General features: G+C 33.8%; 1 protein-coding gene across 1 annotated transcript in view; it reads right to left on the bottom strand.

Annotated features, from left to right (window-relative positions):
- Positions 1-8,935: 8,935 nt before the first annotated feature.
- The window catches only part of LOC128200616 (uncharacterized), a 130,372-nt gene continuing 115,309 nt past the window's right edge, over positions 8,936-23,998 (bottom strand). Inside the window, exons 5-6 of the mRNA XM_052894613.1 lie at positions 13,882-14,113; positions 8,936-9,085 (exon numbers count right to left, since the gene is read on the bottom strand). Coding sequence (XP_052750573.1) covers positions 8,985-9,085; positions 13,882-14,113 — 333 coding nt within the window. The 3' untranslated portion in view covers positions 8,936-8,984. The remainder of the gene's footprint in view (positions 9,086-13,881; positions 14,114-23,998) is intronic.

Below are 23,998 nucleotides of genomic sequence, written 5' to 3'. Positions count from 1 at the left end.
AAGTTACGAATCATCTTCAATTCGTAAAAAGCTTGTATGGTTGAAATAAAACCAAAGGTTTTGAAATGTTGACCTACTAAGACTGAGCTTGATCTCTGATTTCTAGTATTTTATAACTTACCTAGAGTGAACCTTAACACATTGAATTAAGGTTTAATTTTATCAAGTCTGTTCAGATTGCAGTTGCACGCAACATTTATTATGGTAGCTTTGGTTCAATGTTACAAAAGCAGATGTTTCGCTTTACCTTACCGCAGTACCAAATACAAATCGACGTTAATAAATCTCCTTTAAGTATTAGAAAATTAGAAATATACGCTGCTTGGTTATTGATCTTTAACTTGCTCGGTCAACAGTCAGACCCAATGGACCCCTTGAAATTTTGTCCCTTAATACTTTACCGTCCCACTCACCCCCGTAAACCGTTTGATAGGTCCACTGGACCCGTCACAAGAATTTCCTTAATGTAATAAAAATGCATTTACTTAGGTACATTTGTAGCGAAAAGTGGATTATGTAATATAAGATGTAAGTTTTGTACGTATTTTCTAAGCGATGTATCAAACTTATTATTTTATTATTGATAAATAAAAGGTTATTATATTTGTTTATTTTAAAATCACAATTTAACTTTTTTTTTCTGATATTAATTATTGTATAAGAATCAAAAATAGAAATGATTGAAATTATAAAAAAAAAAACAATTTCGAAACAGGGCTAGTAAACTTACCAAACATTTTAAATTATTTTAACGGGGTGAAAAGATAACAAAAAAATATTTTTATGCACTTACTCATACTTTTTTTTTATTGGATTTGGTTGCTTAGAAACTTCCTAAGCGTTATTTTTGATATGGAAATAAATAAAATACATAATCAGTACGGTTGACAAACTCTTTATTTACAGTATGGTTTTAAAAATGTCAATTGTCAATCATTTGACATTTGATGCATTAGAATTGACAGTGGCTTTGATTCAAATACCAAAGGAGACAGTCTCTTATAATATACAAACATCGATATTTATTTATATTTAAACAATAGTCAATATTGGCACATTAATAATTATTTACAAACATAATAAAATATATCACGAGATCGTATAACGCGGGGATTGTAAAGTTTGTTGTAATTGAAACAAGTTTTAATAAGAAAGTAGTATATTTCATTTTACTATATTTTTTTTAATAAAAAAAAAAATTTAATGCTTGATATGTGATTACGCTATTTGGAGTGAGTACAGGGACAGCATGGTTGCAAATTTGCGACAATATTGCGTAACAAACATACACACCCTCATAAGCAAACACACGCGTACTCAGTCACATATATACACATAATAACGCGCGCGCGCATGCTTACATATACACACACATATACACGCATGCACACATATACACAAACACACACATACACACAAACACACACACACACACACACACAGTGAACAGACACACACACACACACACACGCACACACACGCACGCACGCACGCACGCACAAACGCAAGCACGCGCGCGCGCGCATACACACACATACCCACACAGACATACCCACACACATATACGCGACGCACACAATACGCGCGCGCGCGCTAATATTTTTTTATATATTCAATAACTGATTTTGATTCATAAAAAATACTATGCGTCATTTATCTCTCTCTTTCTAGTTAGAGCAAAAAAATTAACAATTATTGGTTAATTTGTCAAATTTACCATTTTTTATTAAAACCGATCATGTGTAAAGTAATAGATAGCCAGAGCCAATCTAAAAAGAAAAAATCTACAACTAAAATTAACAAAATTTATCCACCAATGGAACGTGAATGATTACATTGTATGAGGTACATACGAAAAATACAAAATAGAGTAGCAAATGCCACTAGATATATTTTTTACTTATTTTAGTTCTTTGTTTCCATATCCTTACAGAACACATCTCAATTCGACATGGTACAACAAACAACTATAGTAGACTTTACAGTAATAAATACTAAACATTCCAACCCTTGTGCATTCCCTCAGAGAACGTATAACATATAAAGAGATCAGAACCTCTAAATTAAATAGAGTATGCGAGAGTATCTCTATTCGATATAGAGTGGTTTTCCCAACGTGGGGCTCACGTCTCACAGGGGGAAATTTGATAGTTAAGGGGCCAATAAAAAAATAGACTCGAAGCGATTTTAACCTTCTTGCTCCGGACCATTTAAATGCAATGCTACGAGTAGATATCGGTACTAAATTTAAAAAAAAAAAGGCTAAATATTTATTAGGTATAATTTCGTTTGACGTTACCAAAATATCAACTGGGCGATTAGAGTCGTCAAGTAAACTTTGTCAGGAAAAATTATGTATGGGGTCATAAAAATGTTAGAAATGTTCAAGTGGGGCACATCATGGCACAAAAAAGGTTGGGAAACACTGATATGTATAAACATGTTTCTTTAGGTAAATAGTAAAATATAAATATGATTTTTTTATACCATAAAAGTGGCAAACCATCATACATTCCAACTTATAATGCATTTAACTTATTTAATTAGCTAGGCAATACTTAATTAGATAATTCTATTTTTACATGCAATTTTGGTTACCTAAAATGTAACTGCCACAGTATTGATTTTCCGGAGAAATTATAGATTGGTACACGTTTTGTGAAATTTTTAGTGCAACGTTGTGATCTTATATACCTTCATTGGAATGGCGGAATATTTATAAGTGAAATATCTTATGGCCAGTATATTATTTATCTTATCTCGTGAGCAATATATCTATCCTTTGTTCCATCAGTGCAGTACGCCCTACGCCCTGACTCTTTGTTATATGAAATTCAAGATTTATTAGGGCGGAATATCTCTTTAAGTTAGTACGTACATACCATCAAACATTCATTACATGCTGTATAAAACAAAAAAAACAATACTATGACGTAACTAATAATGACTTTTTGGTTTAAATTTTTTTTTTTTTATAACGCTTAGAATGGCAAACAAGCTGACGGTCCACCTGATGAAAAGTGGTAACCGTCGCCTATAGACATGAGCAGTACCATGGACATAACAGTACATACACATTCTGCTTAGCCCATGATACCCCCCCATGCGTTGCCATTCCTGAGGACTCAGGTGTTATTCCTCTGTACCCAGTAAATTCACGCCATATCCCACCCTTCAAGCCGAAACACAGCCATGCAAACACAACTGCTTCACGGTTGAAACGCGAATGGGACAGAGGTACCCAAGCAATCGACTTTTGTACAAAGTAAATGTTATTATAATTATAAAATTTACTAATATTCCATTCAACATAAGATTTGCGTTGTTCAATCAGATGTTTGAATATATATGTTAAGCATTAAATACTTTATATATATATATATATATATATATATATATATATATATATATATATATATATATATATATATATGTAATTTAATTAATAAAATATACTACAATATTAATTTGACTTAATTTATATAAAAAAATTCTTAGAGACAAAAAAAACAAAAAGGATACCAGAGAGAGACTTTGTACAAAAGTTGAAAAGTTTGCTTGGGTACCTCTGTCCCGTTCGTGTTGCAACCGTGAAGTAGCTGTTTGCATGGCTGTGTTTCGGTTTGAAGGGTGGGATATGGCGTGAATTTACTGGGTACAGAGGAATAACACCTGAGTCCTCAGGAATAGCAACGCATGGGGGTATCATGGGCGAAACAGTATACTCTGTTATGTCCATGGTACTGCTCATGTCTATAGGCGACGGTTGCCATTTTCCATCAGGTGGGCCGTCAGCTTGTTTGCCATTCTAAGTTGTATAAAAAAAAAAATTATCAATATTATTTTGTTTTAAACAATCCAAGAGAGATATAAGCATAAACGAAAACACCTTTAGCAACATTGTATATTTATACGATATAGATATATGGTATTTTCCATGTGTTAATGGCTCCTTCGCATGACATGACTTTCGAAATTATCAACTGTACGTGAAAAATGAAAACGAAAGCTTATAATGGAATTTGGACTAATCGTTGATACTTTGATATTATGAAGTACATGTTTTTAGTTAAAAGGTCAGCTCATTTGTTTAAAATGTACAATTGTCAGTTATTAATAATGACCGTAGAAATATACTACTTTCGTATCTATTCAGGTCGATTCGAATAAATTATTCAAACATTTTTTTTTCTTTTATTTTAACATTATCGTTGTCAAATATCAATATGAATATTTTTCTAATAATAAATTTATTATTCACAAATAACACAGTAATAAAAATTGCATTTTTTTTTTATAATAATAATTATAATTATGAATTAAATAAATTAGATTTATTTGATTCATAATAATTTGATAAATTTAAATTAAATATCGTGAGAAATTTATTTCACAATATACAAACTCTTATGTCAATAAATGTGTGTTAATATACATGTTTTTTTTTTTTGTTAATAATATTCCTCTCATTGTGTCTTTAAATTTAGTTTATGTGCATTAAATTTTACTAAATTATTTTATCTATTATAAAAATCACAATAAAAAAAAATAAAGTTTTTATTCATATTGTCACTTTCGATTCTTTCTTTATTGATTTTAGTTTCGATTTAATTCTAAGAAAAAATAACTGGTTATTTTATACTGTAGAGAGTAGAAGTGGAAATTGACTGACAGAAAGTACAAACTTAAACACATGTCATTTCATTCTTTTTAACAGACCTCCAGACACGAGAACTTATTAAAATTGACAAAATCGGTAGAGACACTTTCTCACAGATCTTCATAGATTTTTTTTACTTTTTTTTTAATACTACTTAGAATGGCAAACAAGCTGATGACTCACCTGATGGAAAGTGGTAACCGTTGCCTATAGACATGAGCAGTACCATGGACATAACAGAGTATACTGTTGTCCCCATAATACCCCATGATTTTTTTTATTTGTGTCAAAAAAGTTGTTTTTAAATATTTCTCTGTAAACATGTGTAAAACACAAAAAAATTAATTACATGTCTGTATTTTTGTATATCTAATGTTTCCTATACACATACATACATATCTGTCACGTCTGTCTCACATTAGGGTAGGCAGAAACAATGGAACGCCAAATGCATCGATTCAAACAAGCCTTCGCTTCCTCCACATTCATCAATCATTTCATACACGCTCGCCGGTTACGGGTACTTTTAATATAGCCCTTCTTCAGCACGTCGCCTATTTGCTCGACATATGTCCGTCTAGGGCGGCCCCTACCGACATCTCCATTTATTCTTGCTCGATAAATATCTTTCGTAATTATTCTTTTATCCATCCTCTCCGAATGGCTGAACCAATGCAACATTCCCTTTTCGATTTTTGTCACTAGTTTGTCTTTCAGTCAACACTTCTCTCTAATCACACTGTTTCTCTTTTCTCATCTTTCCCATTTCTTGGTATTACATTAAAAGATAGAGTGAGAAACAATGAGAAACAGCGAGAAACGGTGAGAAACAGCGAGAAATGGTGAGAAACAGTGAGAAACTGTCTCCTATTTTATCGAAAGTGAAAATTTGAATAAAAATATCTCATTTTTAATCACCAACATAATTATTATACTCACCTCTATATTTTCAATAAAACCTAGACACACCTACTCGATGAAAACTGAAACGAATCCGTAAATAAACCAATTACAATACAAATACCTTAAAACAATTTACAACAGTCAAGCGTAATACAGAATCGGAGATAATATAGAATTGGATGGAGGCCGTCAAGTCACCATACAGATGCCACATTCGATTGTAATTGAGACAGCGGATTGTTTCCATGTGGGCGGCATAACCCTCGTTAATGGTATATACTCGTAATACACACATAGACAGTCGTATACAGAGTGGAATTGGTAACACAAGCACCCTTTTAAGAGAGTGTTCTGCTTGAAAAATTCTACATTTTTCTTATGTGTTTATTTTTTGTGTAAGGTCAGAAGGTATGTTGTATGTATGTTACACAATACCCTTGCTAATTGTAAAATTTATTATTAGGTACTTCTTTTTTGAGCTATTTATAAGAATACAAACAAATTTTATTTTATTTATTAAATACAAGAAATTTCCAACGCGAGTACATTGGACCTGTATCGCAGGAGTCCATAAGAGATTATCAAGACACGGTGATTTACAAATATAAGTAATTATAAATTATCTGGGACGTCTATTAGAAAATGGGTTTTTAGCAAGAATATTTAGATCAACTTTGTGATACCGGCATAGAATGGGCCAGCCCTTCCTTTCCTTGGTATCGTAAGAGACAACTAAGGGGATTTTGTAGTCGAGGGATGGGCAGCAGCGTTTCTCGTAAAACATTGGCAAAGGCCAACTGCGATTACTAACCCGCTTGCTAAGCGTGGCAACTACTGGCAAAACTTTCCCTATGGCCTATATCCGGTTGATATAATAATAATTTAGCTTTCCACATATTTTTTTAACGCTCTACCCACTCATTTATTCTTTAATTAATTGTATCGAAAGGTGATCTGGAAGAGATTGCTTAGTGTTAGAGAGTATGACGGATTTCCCAGTTTCATGGTCAATATTAAATAAATGTCTTTTAATAATACATTGCTTTCGTATATTTGATGGAAAATTATGTAATAAAAAAAAAGACAAAAATACATCAGTCAGATACAGTAAAAATGTATGACTGTTAAAATAAAGTAGGTTGCAATCTTTGACATTTAGCAACAAGACCGCCTTTCGTATTACACTATTTTGAAAAGACTTTAACAATCTATGTAATATTGGTGCAATAAAATGTTAAAACCAGAGAGAGAACCGAAAAACAGCCATGCAAACACAACTGACGGCCCACCTGATGGAAAGTGGTAACCGTCGCCTATAGATATGAGCAGTACTATGGACATAACAGAGTATACTGTTTCGCCCATGATACCTCCCATGCATTGCCATTCCTGAGGACTAAGGCGTTATTTCTCTGTGCCCAGTAAATTCACTGCCACATCCCACCCTTCAAACCGAAACACAGCCATACAAACACAACTGCTTCACAGTAGAAACACGAATGAGACAGAGGTGTCCAAACGACTTTTGTACAAAGTCTCCCTCTAGTATATTTGTTCTCATTTAATATTAGAACTAACAGAATTTTTCATCGTGCCTCCCACCAAATTGTTTTTAATTACTCCTCTCCATCCAAAGGTTGCCGGGAAGAGATCGCTCTTAGCGATAAGGTCGCCCATTGTTTTCTCACTGTGATTATTTCTTGTAATTGTTTATATTTATAATAAGTTTACTATTGTAATCTTTTGGAGGAAACAATAAAGAGTATCTATCTATACAACATACATATAGATAAGACTTTCGGCAGATCAAGGTGTGAGGTTGGTTGGTAAACATCTCTTATACAAGTAACAAACGAACCCGTTTGTTCACAGTCTCGTTGTAACTCAAATTCTCCAGCGTGCGGTGTGTAAACGTCAGATGCTTTATCTATATATACATTTGCGATATCGCATGCACAAGATCAGCCATTTTTATTTTGGAATTGCGTTTTTTTAACTTAGTGTGCACGACGCACCTTTTTAGTTTCTTTTTTCAATTTTATTAAAAAGATGTTTTGTTTGTAATTTGAACTCTGTGTTAGTTCAGTTTACTTTTGTTTCGTTCGCTTTTTTGCTCCGTTGGTTTGCTTTGTATATTTTTTATATAATTAAATTATCTTTCTAAAACACCGTGTTTCCATACCAGCATACAGTCCTTTCGCCCACAGTTTTTTTTTTATGGGTGATAATGGAATGGTAACCCCACCCGCGCTATCGGTATACACCGGCGGGGTACCAGTGAAAGATGATAGGTGAGGATGAAGCAGGCCAGTTAGCCCATCGTGACGAATTCAATAAGAATTGTTCACGATGGTTTCCAGGGGGAACCACGTGGAGGTCGACCTAATAGGGAATATTGCTAGCAATGGGGCTGTCAAACTCCATTGCTAACAACCCCTTTCCCCCCTTCGTCCACATTTAGAATGGCGAATAAACTGACGATCCACCTGATGGAAAATGGTAACTGTCGCCCATAGATATGAACTTACATCAAATTTTAACTTAAACCTTCAGGAGCACAACTATGGAAATCGCATCCGATTTGGTGTAATAGTTTTTGCGTTAAACCGGAACAAACATACAATATATAAATATAAATCAATGTATAAAAATTATTGTTTTGGCATCTAGTACTTTTATTAAGCTATTACTGTGTAGATTTTATTATATTAAAAAAGACGTATTAAATAGTAAGATATACGAGAAATACAGTAACATTTAGAACCTCTTATTTTTATCTGTTGAAACTGAATCTGTTGGGGACAACAATAAATTCATTTCAGCACAATATTGAATAATTAGAAAGGGATGGAGCGATTGAAATAGTAAGAATAAATAAGACAGCTAATATTTGTCGTTTGCGCATAAGTGTTACACACACACAGTAACACAAAATGGTTACATCGTATTAGCCGTTAGCTATTGCTGCATATGAGCCTCCTACATAAAGGGGGGGGGGGGATTGCCAGCAGTTACCATGCTTGGCAGGCGGGTTGCCAACCGCAGTTAGGATTAGGTGGTGTTTTAAGAGACTCTCTATTGCCTATCCTTCAATTACTAAGTTCCCTTAGTCGCCCCTTACGACACCGTAAAGAAAGGGATGGCCCATTCTACGCAGAGACTATACGGGGACATATTTATAACTTTATTGGCTGTAATTAATAATTTTAACAATTTTGTTTCATTCTATACTATCTCATTTCTGTATTATGTATGTATACTATATATATATATATATATATATATATATATATATATATATATATATAATTATTATTATTATTTACATAATATCTTTTATTATAGATTAATTATACCAAACACTCACAGCGCCACGTTGTTTACGTAATTAAATTTGAATTATTTGTTCATAATGTCCATTTTATTTTAATAAAGAAGGCACTTGACTTCTGATTAGCACTACTAACGTCCAAACAGCTATATTTACTCGCGTCCTCTGCGAACTACTGCTGGCCACTGCATCTGTAACAGAAACAGTTCTTAGTCTCTAGATTCTCTATTAATCTACATAGTATAGTGAAGAAAACATTTTATTTTTATTTTTTTTATGCAACTTAGAATGGGAAACACACTGACGACCCACCTGATGGAAAAATGGTAACCGCGCTAGACATGAGCAGTACCATGGACATAACAGAGTGTACTGTTTCGCCAATGATACCCTCATGCGTTGCCATTCCATAGGACTTAGGTGTTATTCCTCTGTAACCTGTAAATTCACTGCCATATCCCACCCTTCAAACCAAAACACAGCCATGCAAACACGCTTTTATACCACAAAGGTGGAAAACAAGCATACAGCCCGTCTGATCGTAAACGGTCATTGTAGCCTATGGACGCCTGCAACACTAGGGGCATTACGCACGAGTTGCTTAATATACACTTTTTGAAGAACCTAAACATCTTAAATAATATAAAAAATTATCTAAATTTATATAACGGATGGTATTCTGAAGAACTCTTCAATACGATGCCTACAGCTACCTTTCACCATCGTACCGCTCGCTATCGGCAAGCAATCTGTCCTCACGCCTTAAAACCAGAATGGTCATGCACAGTGCGCTTTCAGAGATGCTTTTACGCATTAAAAAGATGTAAAAATTATAAAACAAAATAAATATAAATGTTATAACGACAAAACATTTATCACGCAAAATTATGTGAAAAAGTTGACCCGCTTTTCTCGAAGCATTTGTATGAAGACATTCTAACTGTATAATCTAAGATTTTTATGTATTTGGTGCAATAAAGAGTTAAATAAATAAATAAAGGTTTTTAAATAATTAATACGTAGCTAACGTTACTATTAAAAACCAGGTTTGTAGGTACTGTTTACCTGTAATCGCGTCGCTTTAAACCCCAATCGGGAATTTAAAAGATTATTATGGTATTTTTAATGGTTTTCCTTGTCCTGTTTACTGTCGACCTTTTTAAACGCTCTTTTATTAAACATTTAGATTAATTTTTTTCTAATTCCAGAGGGAGACTTTGTACAAAAGTCGATTGCTTGGGTACCTCTGTCCCATTCGTGTTTCTACACGTGAAGCAGTTGTGTTTGCATAGCTGTGTTTCGGTTTGAAGGGTGGGATATGGCGTGAATTTACGGGGTACAGAGGAATAACACCTGAGTCCTCAGGAATGGCAACGCATGGGAGGTATCATGAGCGAAACAGTATATTCTGTTATGTCCATGGTACTGCTCATGTCTCTAAGCAACGGTTACCACTTTCCATCAGGTGGGCCGTCAGTTTGTTTGCCATTCTAAGTTGTACAAAAAAAAACACCTGAAAAATGCTATGAATTAATGTTAGTTGGACAATTTTATTGGGTTTAAAAAGTTTTTTTACGTCATTATTTCTAATTTAAACATTTGAAACTTACTTCAATAAATGTCAGCTGAGATTCTAATTAGAACTTGCTACATTTATCACGATTATAAAAAGAAATAATTAATGTACTTTTGAGTTTTTAATACGAATTAACAAATTTAAAATTTAATTATAATACTTAAAAAGAAGCGTCGTAAAGTCGTTTTCTTTAGGGAGTTTTTTTATAATTAATCCTAGCACGGTATGAAAGCAAGATGCATGCAGATACATTGGTGCTTTCGTAAGAAATTTCTCGCTTTTTGAAATGTTATCAAACAAAAAAAAAAAAAAAAATATATATATATATATATATATATATATATATATATATATATATATATATATATATATATATATATATATATATATATATATATACCATTTTAATACTGTTACAGACTCTTTGTAATTTGTGCTTTTATATTAATTTTTTTTATATTGTTCTTTTTTTTTTTGTTAGTATGTTAGTACAACGTTCAATACGAACCGGCGTTTCGTTTTACTAGCAGTTCATAATACGTTGTGTATTGACCCATTTTTTAAAATATGTGGATTGTTTTTCTGCTAAACTAGGCCCAATTTACTACACTCCAGTACGAAATTATATAATAAATGAACTTTTTTATTCAGCACAATCTGTTGTGTTCTTTTTAATTCATGAATTTAATCAATGGATCCAAGCAAGCAATATTTGTAGTAATACATTACCAGAAGAAGTACATTAGTTACAAGACGTTTGCCTTCCTTCTAACTTGTCAAGTTAAATCACATTTTTTTTAGAGCCACGACATATATAATAGTGGCTTCACTCGCAAGCCTACGAGTTGGCGTCATTTAAAAGTCATTTGCGTAATAAATTCAAGATTTCTCTCGCCTTTTATTCCCCTTGAGCCAGATTTAGCGACGTCGCGCTGTAACATAGTCTTTTATCAGACCCAGAAGCAGTTTTTTAAGGAAAATATTCCATTTATACGCCACTTGCATGCATATAAATAATTATTATGTTATATACTTGTTACGGTCTGTGACATTTTAATATGGCACAAAGGAAACTGTTGTTATGTAAACCATGACCTGATTTTATGTTTTAATAAATCATAATAAACGGGTTTCAATATACAAGTGACGTGGTAATTATTTAATTCATAGTTTTAATTATAAAGACGAATTAAACGCCATAAGGGAACATTACAACTGTTAGAAAACATATTCTGTAAATACTGAATAGTTTTCTAAGCAAACTAAAAATGTATATTCTAAATATATAGTCATTTATATAGAATACATGTAGATAGTCAATGATCCCAGGCTTATAAGCAGTATCGGTCCTTCAAGTCTTAGGACAGACTTTGCCTCACTCTGCGTATTCTGCCGCTTGCACAGTTACCCGCAGATACCCTCAGGATAGCGTTAGAGCTGTCCCGGACCCTACGCATCAGAGATGTGCACCGCTTTCACATAATATAGAAGTAGAAGTAACGTAGAAGCAATCAACACGCGCCTCGGCGAACGTTCTCGATGCACTACAAAACCATGAAATGAAATTCCGAAGTTTCGGACTTAATTTTGTGTTTTCGTTCATACCTAAATCGGCCTAGTAAATGTAGTTGGGGGGAAAGGATTGTTAGCAATGGAGTTTGACAGCCCAATTGCTAGCAATATGCCCTATTAGGTCAACCTCCACGTGGTTCCCCCTGGAAACCATCGTGAACAATTCTCGTTGAATTCGTCACGATGGGCTAACTGACCTGTTTCATCCTCATCTATCATCCGTCCCTGGTGCCCCGCGGGTGTATACCGATAGTGCGGGTGGGGGTTACTATTTCATTATCACCTATAATAAAAGTAAATATAGCTTAACATTTCGTTCGACATAAATCCTACCATAAAAGTCCAAAGGAATAATATTATGGAGGAGCGTGACCTTCTGATACAGGTGATGACACTTACTAGAAGGTCACAAAAACTATCTTCAATTTTGTTACAAAATAAATATTTTTTCATTTTTTTTTTTCATTTTAATATTTTTTTTAAATGGTAAGTATTATGTAATTTTAACATCAAATGTGTGTTTCGTTCGGCTCCGAAATTTCGGAAAACATTTCATGGTAGGCCCTCAGGACAGCTCCAGCAGCATCCTAAATGAATTATTGTGCTGGACTCGTAAGGCGCTGTACTGTTTCTAAGTATAAAAAGTCCACGAACAACTCGTGTAAAAGGACGTACAAAATACTTTAAAAAGAGTGATTTGGACGTCTGATATATTGTTCGTACAAGTAATAATAGGCTTATACTAAAGCGACATCTAGTGAGATTTTAATAAAATCTCATTGTGTGTTATGAAACTTTTAATATAAATTCTAATTATCTCTTCTAATATCTGAAATTATTAAAGCAACCTGTCTTCATAATTTATCCAGTTGTAATTTAATGAAGAAAATTCTCTGAAATACATTATTTAGGTTACCTGGAAATCTGTCATTGTTGCGCGAGATAGATTCCTGTCTCTTTTGACTATGATAAATTTCATTCATTGTTAATGGGGGTAGAATAAATGACGTCATGATTTGATATCTTTTGTGAAAGTGCTTCAGATAAAATAAGCGTTCATTACAAAAGATTCGCTTTGTCAATATATTTTTGTTTTGCAAAGACACTTTATATTGCAACCGACTTTAGAAAGAAGGTAGTTCTCAATTCAGTTGTAACCGATCGATACTACGTTTTTTTTTTATGTTTGTAACCTCATAACTCCATCAGTTATAAACCTATTTAAAAAATTCCTTTTCTATCTTACAGGATATACTTATTGATTGATTCTGTAGAAATTTTATCAAAATCGGTTCAGTAGTTTAGTTATTAAATCAAAAAAACTGGTTTGATTACAACTGAAGTCGAATTTTTGTGTCGGACACAATCTTTAATTATGAAATATTCGTCGTATTATAGATTTTTCCTAAAAAAATATAAATAAATAAATACTATTTGAAATATTACATAGTGTCGCAGTGACAGTCTAAGCTTATCAGAGGCTCCGGGGGGTTGGGGGGGGGGACGTTGAATGAGGCTACCAGTTTAAGAAGTCTGGGTAATGTTACAAACTTTTTATTCAATTCATATTTGTATGTATAAGTGTTTATATTTATTAAGTTAAAATCTTGCATGTGAAATTTAAGCTAGACTTAATGAAACATACAAACATGCATGTGAATATAGGAATGGGTTTAGGGGAATTTTGGTCCCCCAAGGCCAGATGCCTAGTGCGGGATACCCCTTCCATGATGCTGTAAGAAGATATTGATGTAATTCCTCCAATAACCTCTTGGATGTGTAAAGAAATGATAAAAAATATAGTTTTTACATAGAAAATACATTAAAACATGTACTTACTATTCTTACTAAACATATATGATGATATATGCGGGCGACTAGCGACGTACAGTCGCACCGACATGCTCCGCACGTGCGGTGGTTTTGTCGCAAGTGTAGCGCGACAACGCAACGCTAAATAGCCGCGGTGAGTTGAGTAGTCATCAGGGAAAACGTGCAGGGTCCGCCAGGATGCCCGCAATCCCTCCCCGTCCGCTCCAGAGATGTGGGTCTTGTCAGTAATTAGCGGATCCTGGGGAAAGAAAAATGCTGTTAGGGGTACATTAACTTAATTAGATAATAATATAAATTGGGTCTTGTCAGTGTAGTGTATTCTGGTGAAAAGAGAAATTTAAAGCTACTCAAATATGTGGCTCATATTAATAATTAGTGGTACCTGACGAAAGAAAAATTGTTAAAGGAAAATTAATTAGATAATGCTTTTAACATGTAGGTCTTGTTAATGAGCGAGTCCTGGTGGAAGAATATGATGTAAGGATGAATTTATTTTTATTACATAATAATTAATATTCCAGAAATGTGAGTAAAAATAAAACTGAGAACCCTGGTCTAGTGGTACAGATATCAGATGTAAATTTGAATCTTGCTAAAAAAGTTTACAATTTAAACCAACTGACTCTATGGTTGTCTGATTTAAAGTTATATATGTTTCAATTTATCATATAGAAAAATAATAAAAAAGGAATAAATAAATTTATTGCAGAATTGATATCGGAGTAAATATTTTCAATTAATAAAGTGTTCAACATAAAAAGTGCACTTCGATTGAGAAGCTTTGCCTTTATGAGTTCGAATAAAAATTAAAATAAATAAATTTTCATGTATATATATATATATATATATATATATATATATATATATATATATATATATATATATATATATATATATATATTATATATATTAGTACATTGAAATGATTGAATTTATTCAAAGTGACAACCCTGAGTATTTGCGAAACGAGCATCATACCTCCTCCGCATTTACTAACGAACATGGATACACGACGAAACAAATGCCAACACGTAATCGAAACTTATTTTCAAAGCTGTACAGTTCAAATTTATATAGCAACCGGACAAATTAGATGAGGTAATATTAAACTTTTTAATTTTTACACGTCAACAGAGCTAACGAGTCTCCTTATTTTTGGCTCGAACACGTACACAAAGAGTGAACGAGAAAAGAACATTAATTGAAACAATAGACAATAGAAGAGGCACAATGCTGGGCCGTCTTATACGACGTGACGATTTTTTAATAACTACACGGGACAGATAAAAGAAACACTATTATCGGTGTCATGTCGTATAGGGAGGTCAAGGATATGGCCTGGGATAGAGCTGGCTGGAAGAAGATGTATGAATTAGTTGCACCGACAAGAGGAAACTCTTAAATGAAAAGAGAGACGTACACGAATTAGAAGGGCCCTCCCTAGCGTGGTTGTAAACATCAAGTTTAAAATATTTACTTTTTAGTTGTAAATACCGCGATTTTTTGCCAAAGGGTATGTCTAATAATGTGTTAAATAAGTGAACAGTATTTAAAAATATATAGCAAAAAAATACGAAGTATATTAGATATTCCATTATTATTCGATGTTCCATTACGAAGAACAGAGTTGGCAAAGCAAACTCCCCTATCTCTTGCATTGAAACTACTCAATGATATTTTGAGCCAGTATCCGCAATTGGATGTATTTGCCTCCAACTTGCTGGAGTTTCGTCGAGTGACCACAGAGTATTTGTGTTCAGACGTTTTTTGTTTGAGTTAAATTTTTTTTTATATTATTTTTGTTATTTTTGTGTAATATTCCTTTTTTATATGTTATTGTACTCATGCTTTCCTGGGTGAGCGTATTGGAAGACTGTAAAGCTAACCCAGAGTATGTATTAAATAAATAAATAATTTATTATTATTATTTCAGCCCTTAACTTTCCACTGATGAACATAGGCCTTCCCCATAAAGGGAGTTTTGCCAGTAGTTGTCACGCTTGGCAGGCGGGTTGGCAATCACAGTTAGGCATTTAGAGATGTTTTAAAAAGACGCTGCTGCCCATCCTGCGCCCTCCCTTAATCGACTCTTACGACATCCATGGGAAGAAAAAGGAGGTCTACTCTATGCTAGGACTACACTGCGTTTAGAATCAGATATAATATAGTATAAATTAATTTAACAAATAGTGTGTTGGCACAAAATGATTTCAGCTTTATATTTAAATATAAAGTTAGCAAACATTACGTGCGACACGAGACACATAAACTGTTTTTAGAATAGGGCGGTGTAATAAACAAAGTAATAATTTAAAAGGGCTGTAAATAAGCTTATTTAAATGTAGTGTTTTCACTGATTTGAGTATTGATGTCACAGTGTGTTTAATTTTTTTTTATATAGAGATTTTAGTATGGAAACTAGATACTAGATAGCGTTGATAACAATTCATGTCTTTTTTTACAATACGGAGGCAAACGTGCATGCGGTTTACCTGATGGTAAGTGACTACCGCCGCCCATGATTACCCATAACACCAACAGCATTGCAGGTATTCTGCTAGTCTTTTAAAAGGGAATATGCTCTTTTCTTGAAGGTTATGATGTCGTATCAGTTTGGAAATACTACTGCTGGAAGTTGATTACAAAAAGTGGTTGTGCGTGGAAGAAAGTGCCTTTAAAAACGCACGGTGGAAGACCGCCACTCGTCCAGATGGTTGGGATGAAACTAGTTTATGGCGAGTTGTACGGTGGTGAAAATCAGCAGCAGGTATCAATCCGAACAATTCCTCAGAACACTCCCCATGATAACTTATTATTATTAAGTTAATGTCGCTTTTAAAATTTTCTTGAATTGATTTTTTTTATACAACTTAGAATGGCAAACAAGCTGACGACCCACCTGATGGAAAGTGGTAACCGTCGCCTATAAACATGTGCAGTACCATGGACATAACAGAGTATACTGTTTCGTCCATGATACCCCCCATACATTGCCATTCCTGAGGACTCAGATGTTTTCCTCTGTACACTGTAAATTCGCGCCATACCCCACCCTTCAAACCGAACACAGCCATGCAAACACAACTGCTTCACGGTAGAAACACGAATGGGACAGAGGTAGCCAAGCAATCGACTTTTGTACAAAGTCTCCCTCTGGTGATGTTTTATTAAAGTTCTTTATTATCTTTACTCTTAGTGGTTTTTTCATTCTACACCATCTGTAGCAAATTTTGGCCTAACGCTACCTAGTTAGAAAGCCTATTAAAGGAAAAAGTTATTTGTACGTTTACTACTCAATTATATTTCAAGAATGGATTTCATTAAAATATCTTATTCAGATAGATTCTCTTAATTCCATTGATCGATGCTGCGCTTCTTGTGTTTTTAAGGGAAAAAAAAGATTTAAAGTGACTACCCCTCATTAATTATAAGCTGTACTCCATAGAAATATTGTAAGAAACAGAAAATGCTCTCGCTATATCGTTAAAAGATCTCCATTCAGAAAATAATGTACATCGAGGCCCGTATATATAATTTTTTGAATAGAGATTAGATTCCTTCAACGATTTTAACAGCGCTCGAGAGCTTCGATTTCTAAAGAGAAAAAAAAAATTATTCATTCGAATACAATAAGGGTGCAAATATTCGATTAACAAAATTCCACTTATGTTCGTTGCAGTCTTTACAAAATGGCTAATCATCAAAAAATCTCATTAATTATAAAGAGGGTAAGAAAGGGCGGGTTTTTCTCGGATAGGAAATTAAAGGCGAATGGGCTACGTCAGAATACGGGGATTAATTTATGATTCCCTATAATGTGAGTTACGTAATTCAATGGTAACGTGAACCGTTAAAATTATGGACTCATATTTTATTTATATGTGTGTGTGTGTGTGTGTGTGTGTGTGTGTGTGTGTTGACGAAATAAAAATGTGTGTAAGTGTGATACCTCTTATATTCATTACAAGGTTTAAAGCATAGTAAACTAGTGTCGTGAAATATGTCGAAGGATCCCGGTATAGAATAGGCCACCCCTTCCTTTCAAGTGGGTGTCGTAAGAGTCAAATAAATGACCTTAATAGTCGAGGGATTGGCAGCAGTGTACCTCGTAACACATCCCTCAGCCTTACTGCGGTTGCTAACCCACTTGCCAAGCGTGGCAACTACTGCCAAAACCCCCAAGGTGAGACTTATGTTTAGCAGTGGGCAGTTAACGGCTGAAATAATAATAAAAAAATCTAGAACATAGAATAACTACAAAAAAGGCTAGTGTGATGATGATGATATTACTTGTGATCTTAAATTAGGCGAGGAAAGTCACGGGTTACAATGAGTGTACAATAATTCAAATATTTCCCATTCAATGGTGTAGAATTACCATATTCATGGTGTGAATTGGCTAAACTTAAATCAAATGACATAATAAATCAGTCAAGAACACGTGAGAGTCATTACTTCAAATACGTACTCAGGAGTATAATAGAAATTAGAGTAGGTTTGTGTGTATTATGTGTGATACAGTGTTGCCAGTGTGGGTATTTCTTTCGAAATTTTGGGTAAAAAACCCTATATGCGAATTTTTTAAGAAATGAAATTATTGTAGAAATTTTTGGAGAAAAGTAAAATAGTAATATAGTAACATATAGAAAAAAATCGTATTTTTTTTTTGTGAAAAGAAATAAATACCGGGGTTTTCCCCAGAGACTACAGTATGGGGTTCTTCAATAAGGGTATATTAAAGTTTCTTCAGGGTCGGAAACGCGTACGTGACACCCCTGGAGTTGAGTCCATACGCTACATCGACCGTTTACCGTCAGACGGGCAATATCCTTGTTTGCCACCTTTGTGGTATAAAAAAAATAAAGAGGAAGAATAGTTGGCAAAAATTAATAAGCTAAAAGTGGCAAAAATTGTATTAATTAAAAAAAAAAGGATTAAAATTTAGGTAGAAATACAAATTCCATCTGGCAACACTGAGTTTAGATTGCATGGATAAAGAATATTACCTGCAGCCCTAATAGATATGACACGCAATGACAGTAATAGTGATGCCATCATTAGCAAAACAGGAAACTGTGAGCAAGATTGGAAATGCTTTTTGTCTTGCTTCGCACACGCTCGCTTTTATATTTGGACATTTTGTTGCCACGTCAAAAACATTATGTTTCATAACCCAATCAAATTTAAAAGCCTTATCACTATTATACGTCACGAATCAGGAGGTATACATTTTATTTATTAGGATGCTCGATGACGTTATTCTATTGCTATTTCATTTTTGCATCGTTCTATCGATGTTAGTGAACATTTTCCCCAAATGAAACATGGGTCAAATAATAGAAAGTTTGAGTCGCTTTTATATTTGGATATTTTGTTTGCCACGTCAAAAACATTATGTTTAATAACCCGACCAAATTTAAAAGCCTTATCACTATTATACGTCACGAATAAGGAGGTATACATTTTATTTATTAGGATGCTCGATAACGTCATTATATTGCTATTTCATTTTTGCATCGTTCTATCGATGTTGGTGAACATTTTCCCCAAATGAAACATGGGTCAAACAATAGAAAGTTTGAGTCGCTTTTATATTTGGATATTTTGTTTGCCACATCAAAAACATTATGTTATATAACCCGACCAAATTTAAAAGCCTTATCACTATTATACGTCACGAATAAGGAGGTATACATTTTATTTATTAGGATGCTCGATAACGTCATTCTATTGCTATTTCATTTTTGCATCGTTCTATCGATGTTGGTGAACATTTTCCCCAAATGAAACATGGGTCAAACAATAGAAAGTTTGAGTCTTCCATTATATTAACACGTCGTATCCTTTAGCCATCTTAGTATGGGAGACAAAAGTTTTTTTTCCTCAAAGATTTCAGCCTCTATGACGAGGATTATTGTGTGAAAACTTTTTTCATACGTATCTATAAAAACTTTATTTATTTATAGTATATGTATTTATGTATTATTTTATTATATATTATAATATTTCATTTTAGTGTATATTTATTTATGTATTATTAATGTTAATAGTAATTCATATTCTGAATATTAATAGATAGATAGATACTCTTTATTGTTTCCTCCAAAAGATTACAATAGTAAACTTATTATAGATACAAATAATAACAAGAAATAATCACAGTGAGAAAACAACCGTATTGCTAAAAGCGATCTCCTCCAGGCAAGTTTTGGATGGAGAGGAGTAATTATAAACAATTTGATCGGAGGCACGATAAAGATCCTATTATTTCTAAATATGGAGATATAATACATGTAATAATGTAATTATATATCCCTACTCACTAATATATATATATGTGACATAAAATCGAGAGCTTCTTTTTTTTAAATTAGTTAAAATACTACTTATTTCTTTATAATAAGGGTTCATCAGTGCCAGATATCTATCTATATATATTCAATTTTATGAAATTCAGTAAAGTCAATGCGGTGTCGTTGACCTGTACAAAAGTATCCAAATTGTGCGTGTAAAATTGTATTAAACTGACACGAACAGTTGAAGTATTTCAGTTGGGCGCGTAACAAATGCGTGAAGTATTTTTAGATTTATGTAGTAACAAGCCACAGAATAGAATAGAATATACGTTTATTTTTTAATTTGATTAATATACTTTTTTAATTATACAATACTATAATAACTACTTGTGCAACAATTAGTCCATTACCCTAAGGTTGTCTTGAAAAGATTGCTCTCAGCAATAAGACCGCCTTACTGTACTTATACAACTGTATCGTTATATTTATTGCCTTGCTTATTTCCTATATTGTATAATGCAAATAAAGTATACTCATTCATTCATAGAGAGTTGTACATTGTAATTATTCGTAAGCGTCTTGAAGGAAATTTACATAACCTACCTATACATTGGGCATACAATACGATAACATATCATTACTTGTTGCATCAGCCGTTACCTGTCCACTGCTGAACATAGTCTCCCCCATAAGAAGGGTTAGCCAGTAGTTGTCACGCTTGCCAGGCGGGTTGGCAACTGCAGATTAACGTTTGGTGATTTAAGAGAGACGCTGCTGCCCATCCCTCGCCCTACCTTATTCGCCTCTTACGACTTACCTACGGGAAAGGAAGGGGTGGCCTATCCTATACGGCATACGTAATATTTACGGTTTCCCATCGACATGGAATTCATCCTCATATCCTACAGCCTAAATGGTCGCGTACAGCGCGGTTTCAGAGATGTTCCCATAACCGCTCAGTTTATAGAATGAGCTCCCTGTCAAGATTTTTCCAAGAAACTTCAGCATGGGGTTTATCAAAAACTGTATAAAGAGGTTTCGTCAGGGGGTAGGCAATGCAAGAGAATTCCCCTGATATTGTAGGTGTTCATAGGCTATGGTAACCGCTTACTATTATATTATGGGCCGTATGATTTCCATTTCGATGGTATTAAAAAAAAATAAAAAATTTTCATTGTCTACATATTGTTAATCTTTATAAGTTTGTTTGAAGGGAATAATAAAGAGTTTTCATTCATTCTTCTTACAAACTATCATAGAAACCTTGTCATATTCAAACCATCCTGCCAGCTCATCCCAAACTTTAAAACAATGACTCGCCCAGACTCGAAATTGCGTGACAAAACATATCATCTGGTCTACTGCATTACACCCAAGCGCCACCTAGCGGGAAACGAGTGCACACGGATCATTACACACAATTGGGCCTACCAATGACCCGAGGGTCCGTTCTTAATGGATTGAGAGGCATTGAGAGCTTGCCAGTGGACCCCATAGGGTGAACGGGTTGAAAACGGGTTAGAAAAGAAATAACATAATTTTAGATTATGTTCTACATGAAAACCGGCTTCAGTTGTGGCCAAACCAGTATTTTTGATTTCGAAACTAAACTAGGAACCGATTTTGAGAAAATTTCTACAAGACCTATCTGTAAGTACGAGTACATTTTTTCAGATAAAAAAAAATATCAAATTGGTTAATAACTTACAAAGTTATGAGGTAACTAACAGAACTAAAAAATATACAACCAAATTCAGAAGCTTCGTCTCATTAAAGTCGAATTAAACTGATTAATAAATATATCTGAATACGTACTGAATAGCTTTTTTTAAATAGTAACCTTGTTGTAAATGGAGAATGAGGGATGATATGTGAGGATGAAAACAGACCTATTAACCAATTCTGCATGTACAAATAGATAGTATTAGCTCTTGTATGTTAGAGGGAAGTGGCTTACAAGATACAGGTTGCCCTAATTTATAAGCCAGGGCAAAAAAAGTGACAGCGCAACCCTGTCTTTGTTAATTATTAAAAAAAATTATAGGTTTCTATTAAAAAAAAATGTAATGTTTTACGACAAAAATTAACTAGAATAGTTTCCAGAAGGAACCGCGTGTAGCTCGTCGTATTGATAGCAATGGGACTGTCATACCATTAATAATCCCTTTCTCCACTACAGAACAATAATCTCATTTCTTATTTTCATTGTACCCGCATTATGGGTAATTCTTAAAAGAAGGAGTAAAGAGGTTTCTTCAGAGACAGCAACACACGTGTAATGTTTCTGATATAGCAGGTATTTTTATTTATTTATAGGATCACCGACATAAGATACCAAAGGGAGACTTTGTACAAAAATCGATTGCTTGGCTCTGTCCCATTCGTGTTTCAACCGTGAAGCAGTTGTGTTTGCATGGCTGTGTTTCGGTTTGAAGGATGGGATATGACGTGAATTTATTCGGTACAGAGGAATAACACCTGAGTCCTCAGGAATGGCAACGCATGGGGAGTATCATGGGCGAAACAGTATACTGTGTTATGTCCATGGTACTGCTCATGTCTATAGGCGACAGTTACCAGTTTCCATCAGGTGGACCGTCAGCTTGCTTGTCATTCTAAGTTGTATAAAAAAAAACAAATGAAAGTAATGTACGGATGTACGGATGCTAGAATTGGACATGGCGTTCAATTATCCAAACGTACAAGTATGTTGCTCTTTTTAATAGAATCGCAGTTATTCGATAGATTAAGCTTGTTAAGGCTTCGCTGGCCGGATAACGAGGGAAGCGAGTGGTCGATTAACATGGCTCACATAAAATCTTTCTTTTGGGAGATTTAAAAAGCTTACCGCTTGTATGTACATGAATGGATGTTATTCCTTACATACGAGTACATTATAATGAAATGTTTGTTTCTACTGGGATCGAGTGCCTTATCTTCCGATGGTCGCAGGTTCGATTCCCGGATAATACAAACATTTGTATTTATGAGTATGTTTGTTTATAGATAGATAAGTAAACACTTTATTTGAATCAAATATGGCACACGTAAATTCATAGAATAAAATAAGCTATATTGGTCATATTGCTCTGAGTGTTTACCACGCGTATATTAGTTTTCTAATATCTCCACCATCGATCCTTACAAATAAAGACAGATTTTCCAAAACACTTTATAAGTGACGAAGTTCTGAGATAATATAAACATAAAAAATATACAACCGACTTGAGAACCTCCTTCTTTTTTGAAGTCGGTTAAAAATGCAACAATATTATCTAGTTTTTTGACTGCCTAGTTTAACCCTCTTATTTATAAAAACTAAAACCTACAAATCCACTTTAATTATTAACACTGTTTTGTCACTTTCTCCTAAATTGGAAATTTAATGTAAATGAAAGAGATAAAACAGTTCTATAGCTAAAAATAGGTTTCTTATACCACTGAGGTGGCAAATAAACATATGGCTCACCTGATGGTAAGCGGTTACCGTATCCTATGAACGCCTGCAAAACTAGGGGTATTACGCGCGCGTTGAAATGCGTGTTTGACGTTTTTTACGAATAAGAGAATTACTTTTTAACTCCATATATGTTTGAATCCACCAACGGCAGCTGGAAAACCAAAAATTTCGACAATCTGATTTTGTCACTCCGCCGCCCTTCATTAAGTAAAATTTTATTTGAGCAATGAAAAACTCACATTTAATTAGGAAAAAGTTGGGACAGAAGTTTGTGCGGCGCAAGTTTCTTAATAAAAGATGACCTATTTTAGTGTTCCTTTATTAAATTACAAATGTTTCCTCAAGTTTGTTTCCCCTCTTAACATTG

The sequence above is a fragment of the Galleria mellonella genome, unplaced genomic scaffold, assembly GCF_026898425.1.
Source record: "Galleria mellonella isolate WM207_F2 unplaced genomic scaffold, CSIRO_AGI_GalMel_v1 utg116, whole genome shotgun sequence".
Classification (NCBI taxonomy): Eukaryota; Metazoa; Arthropoda; class Insecta; order Lepidoptera; family Pyralidae; genus Galleria; species Galleria mellonella.
This window is presented reverse-complemented; position numbering and strand designations above follow the sequence as displayed.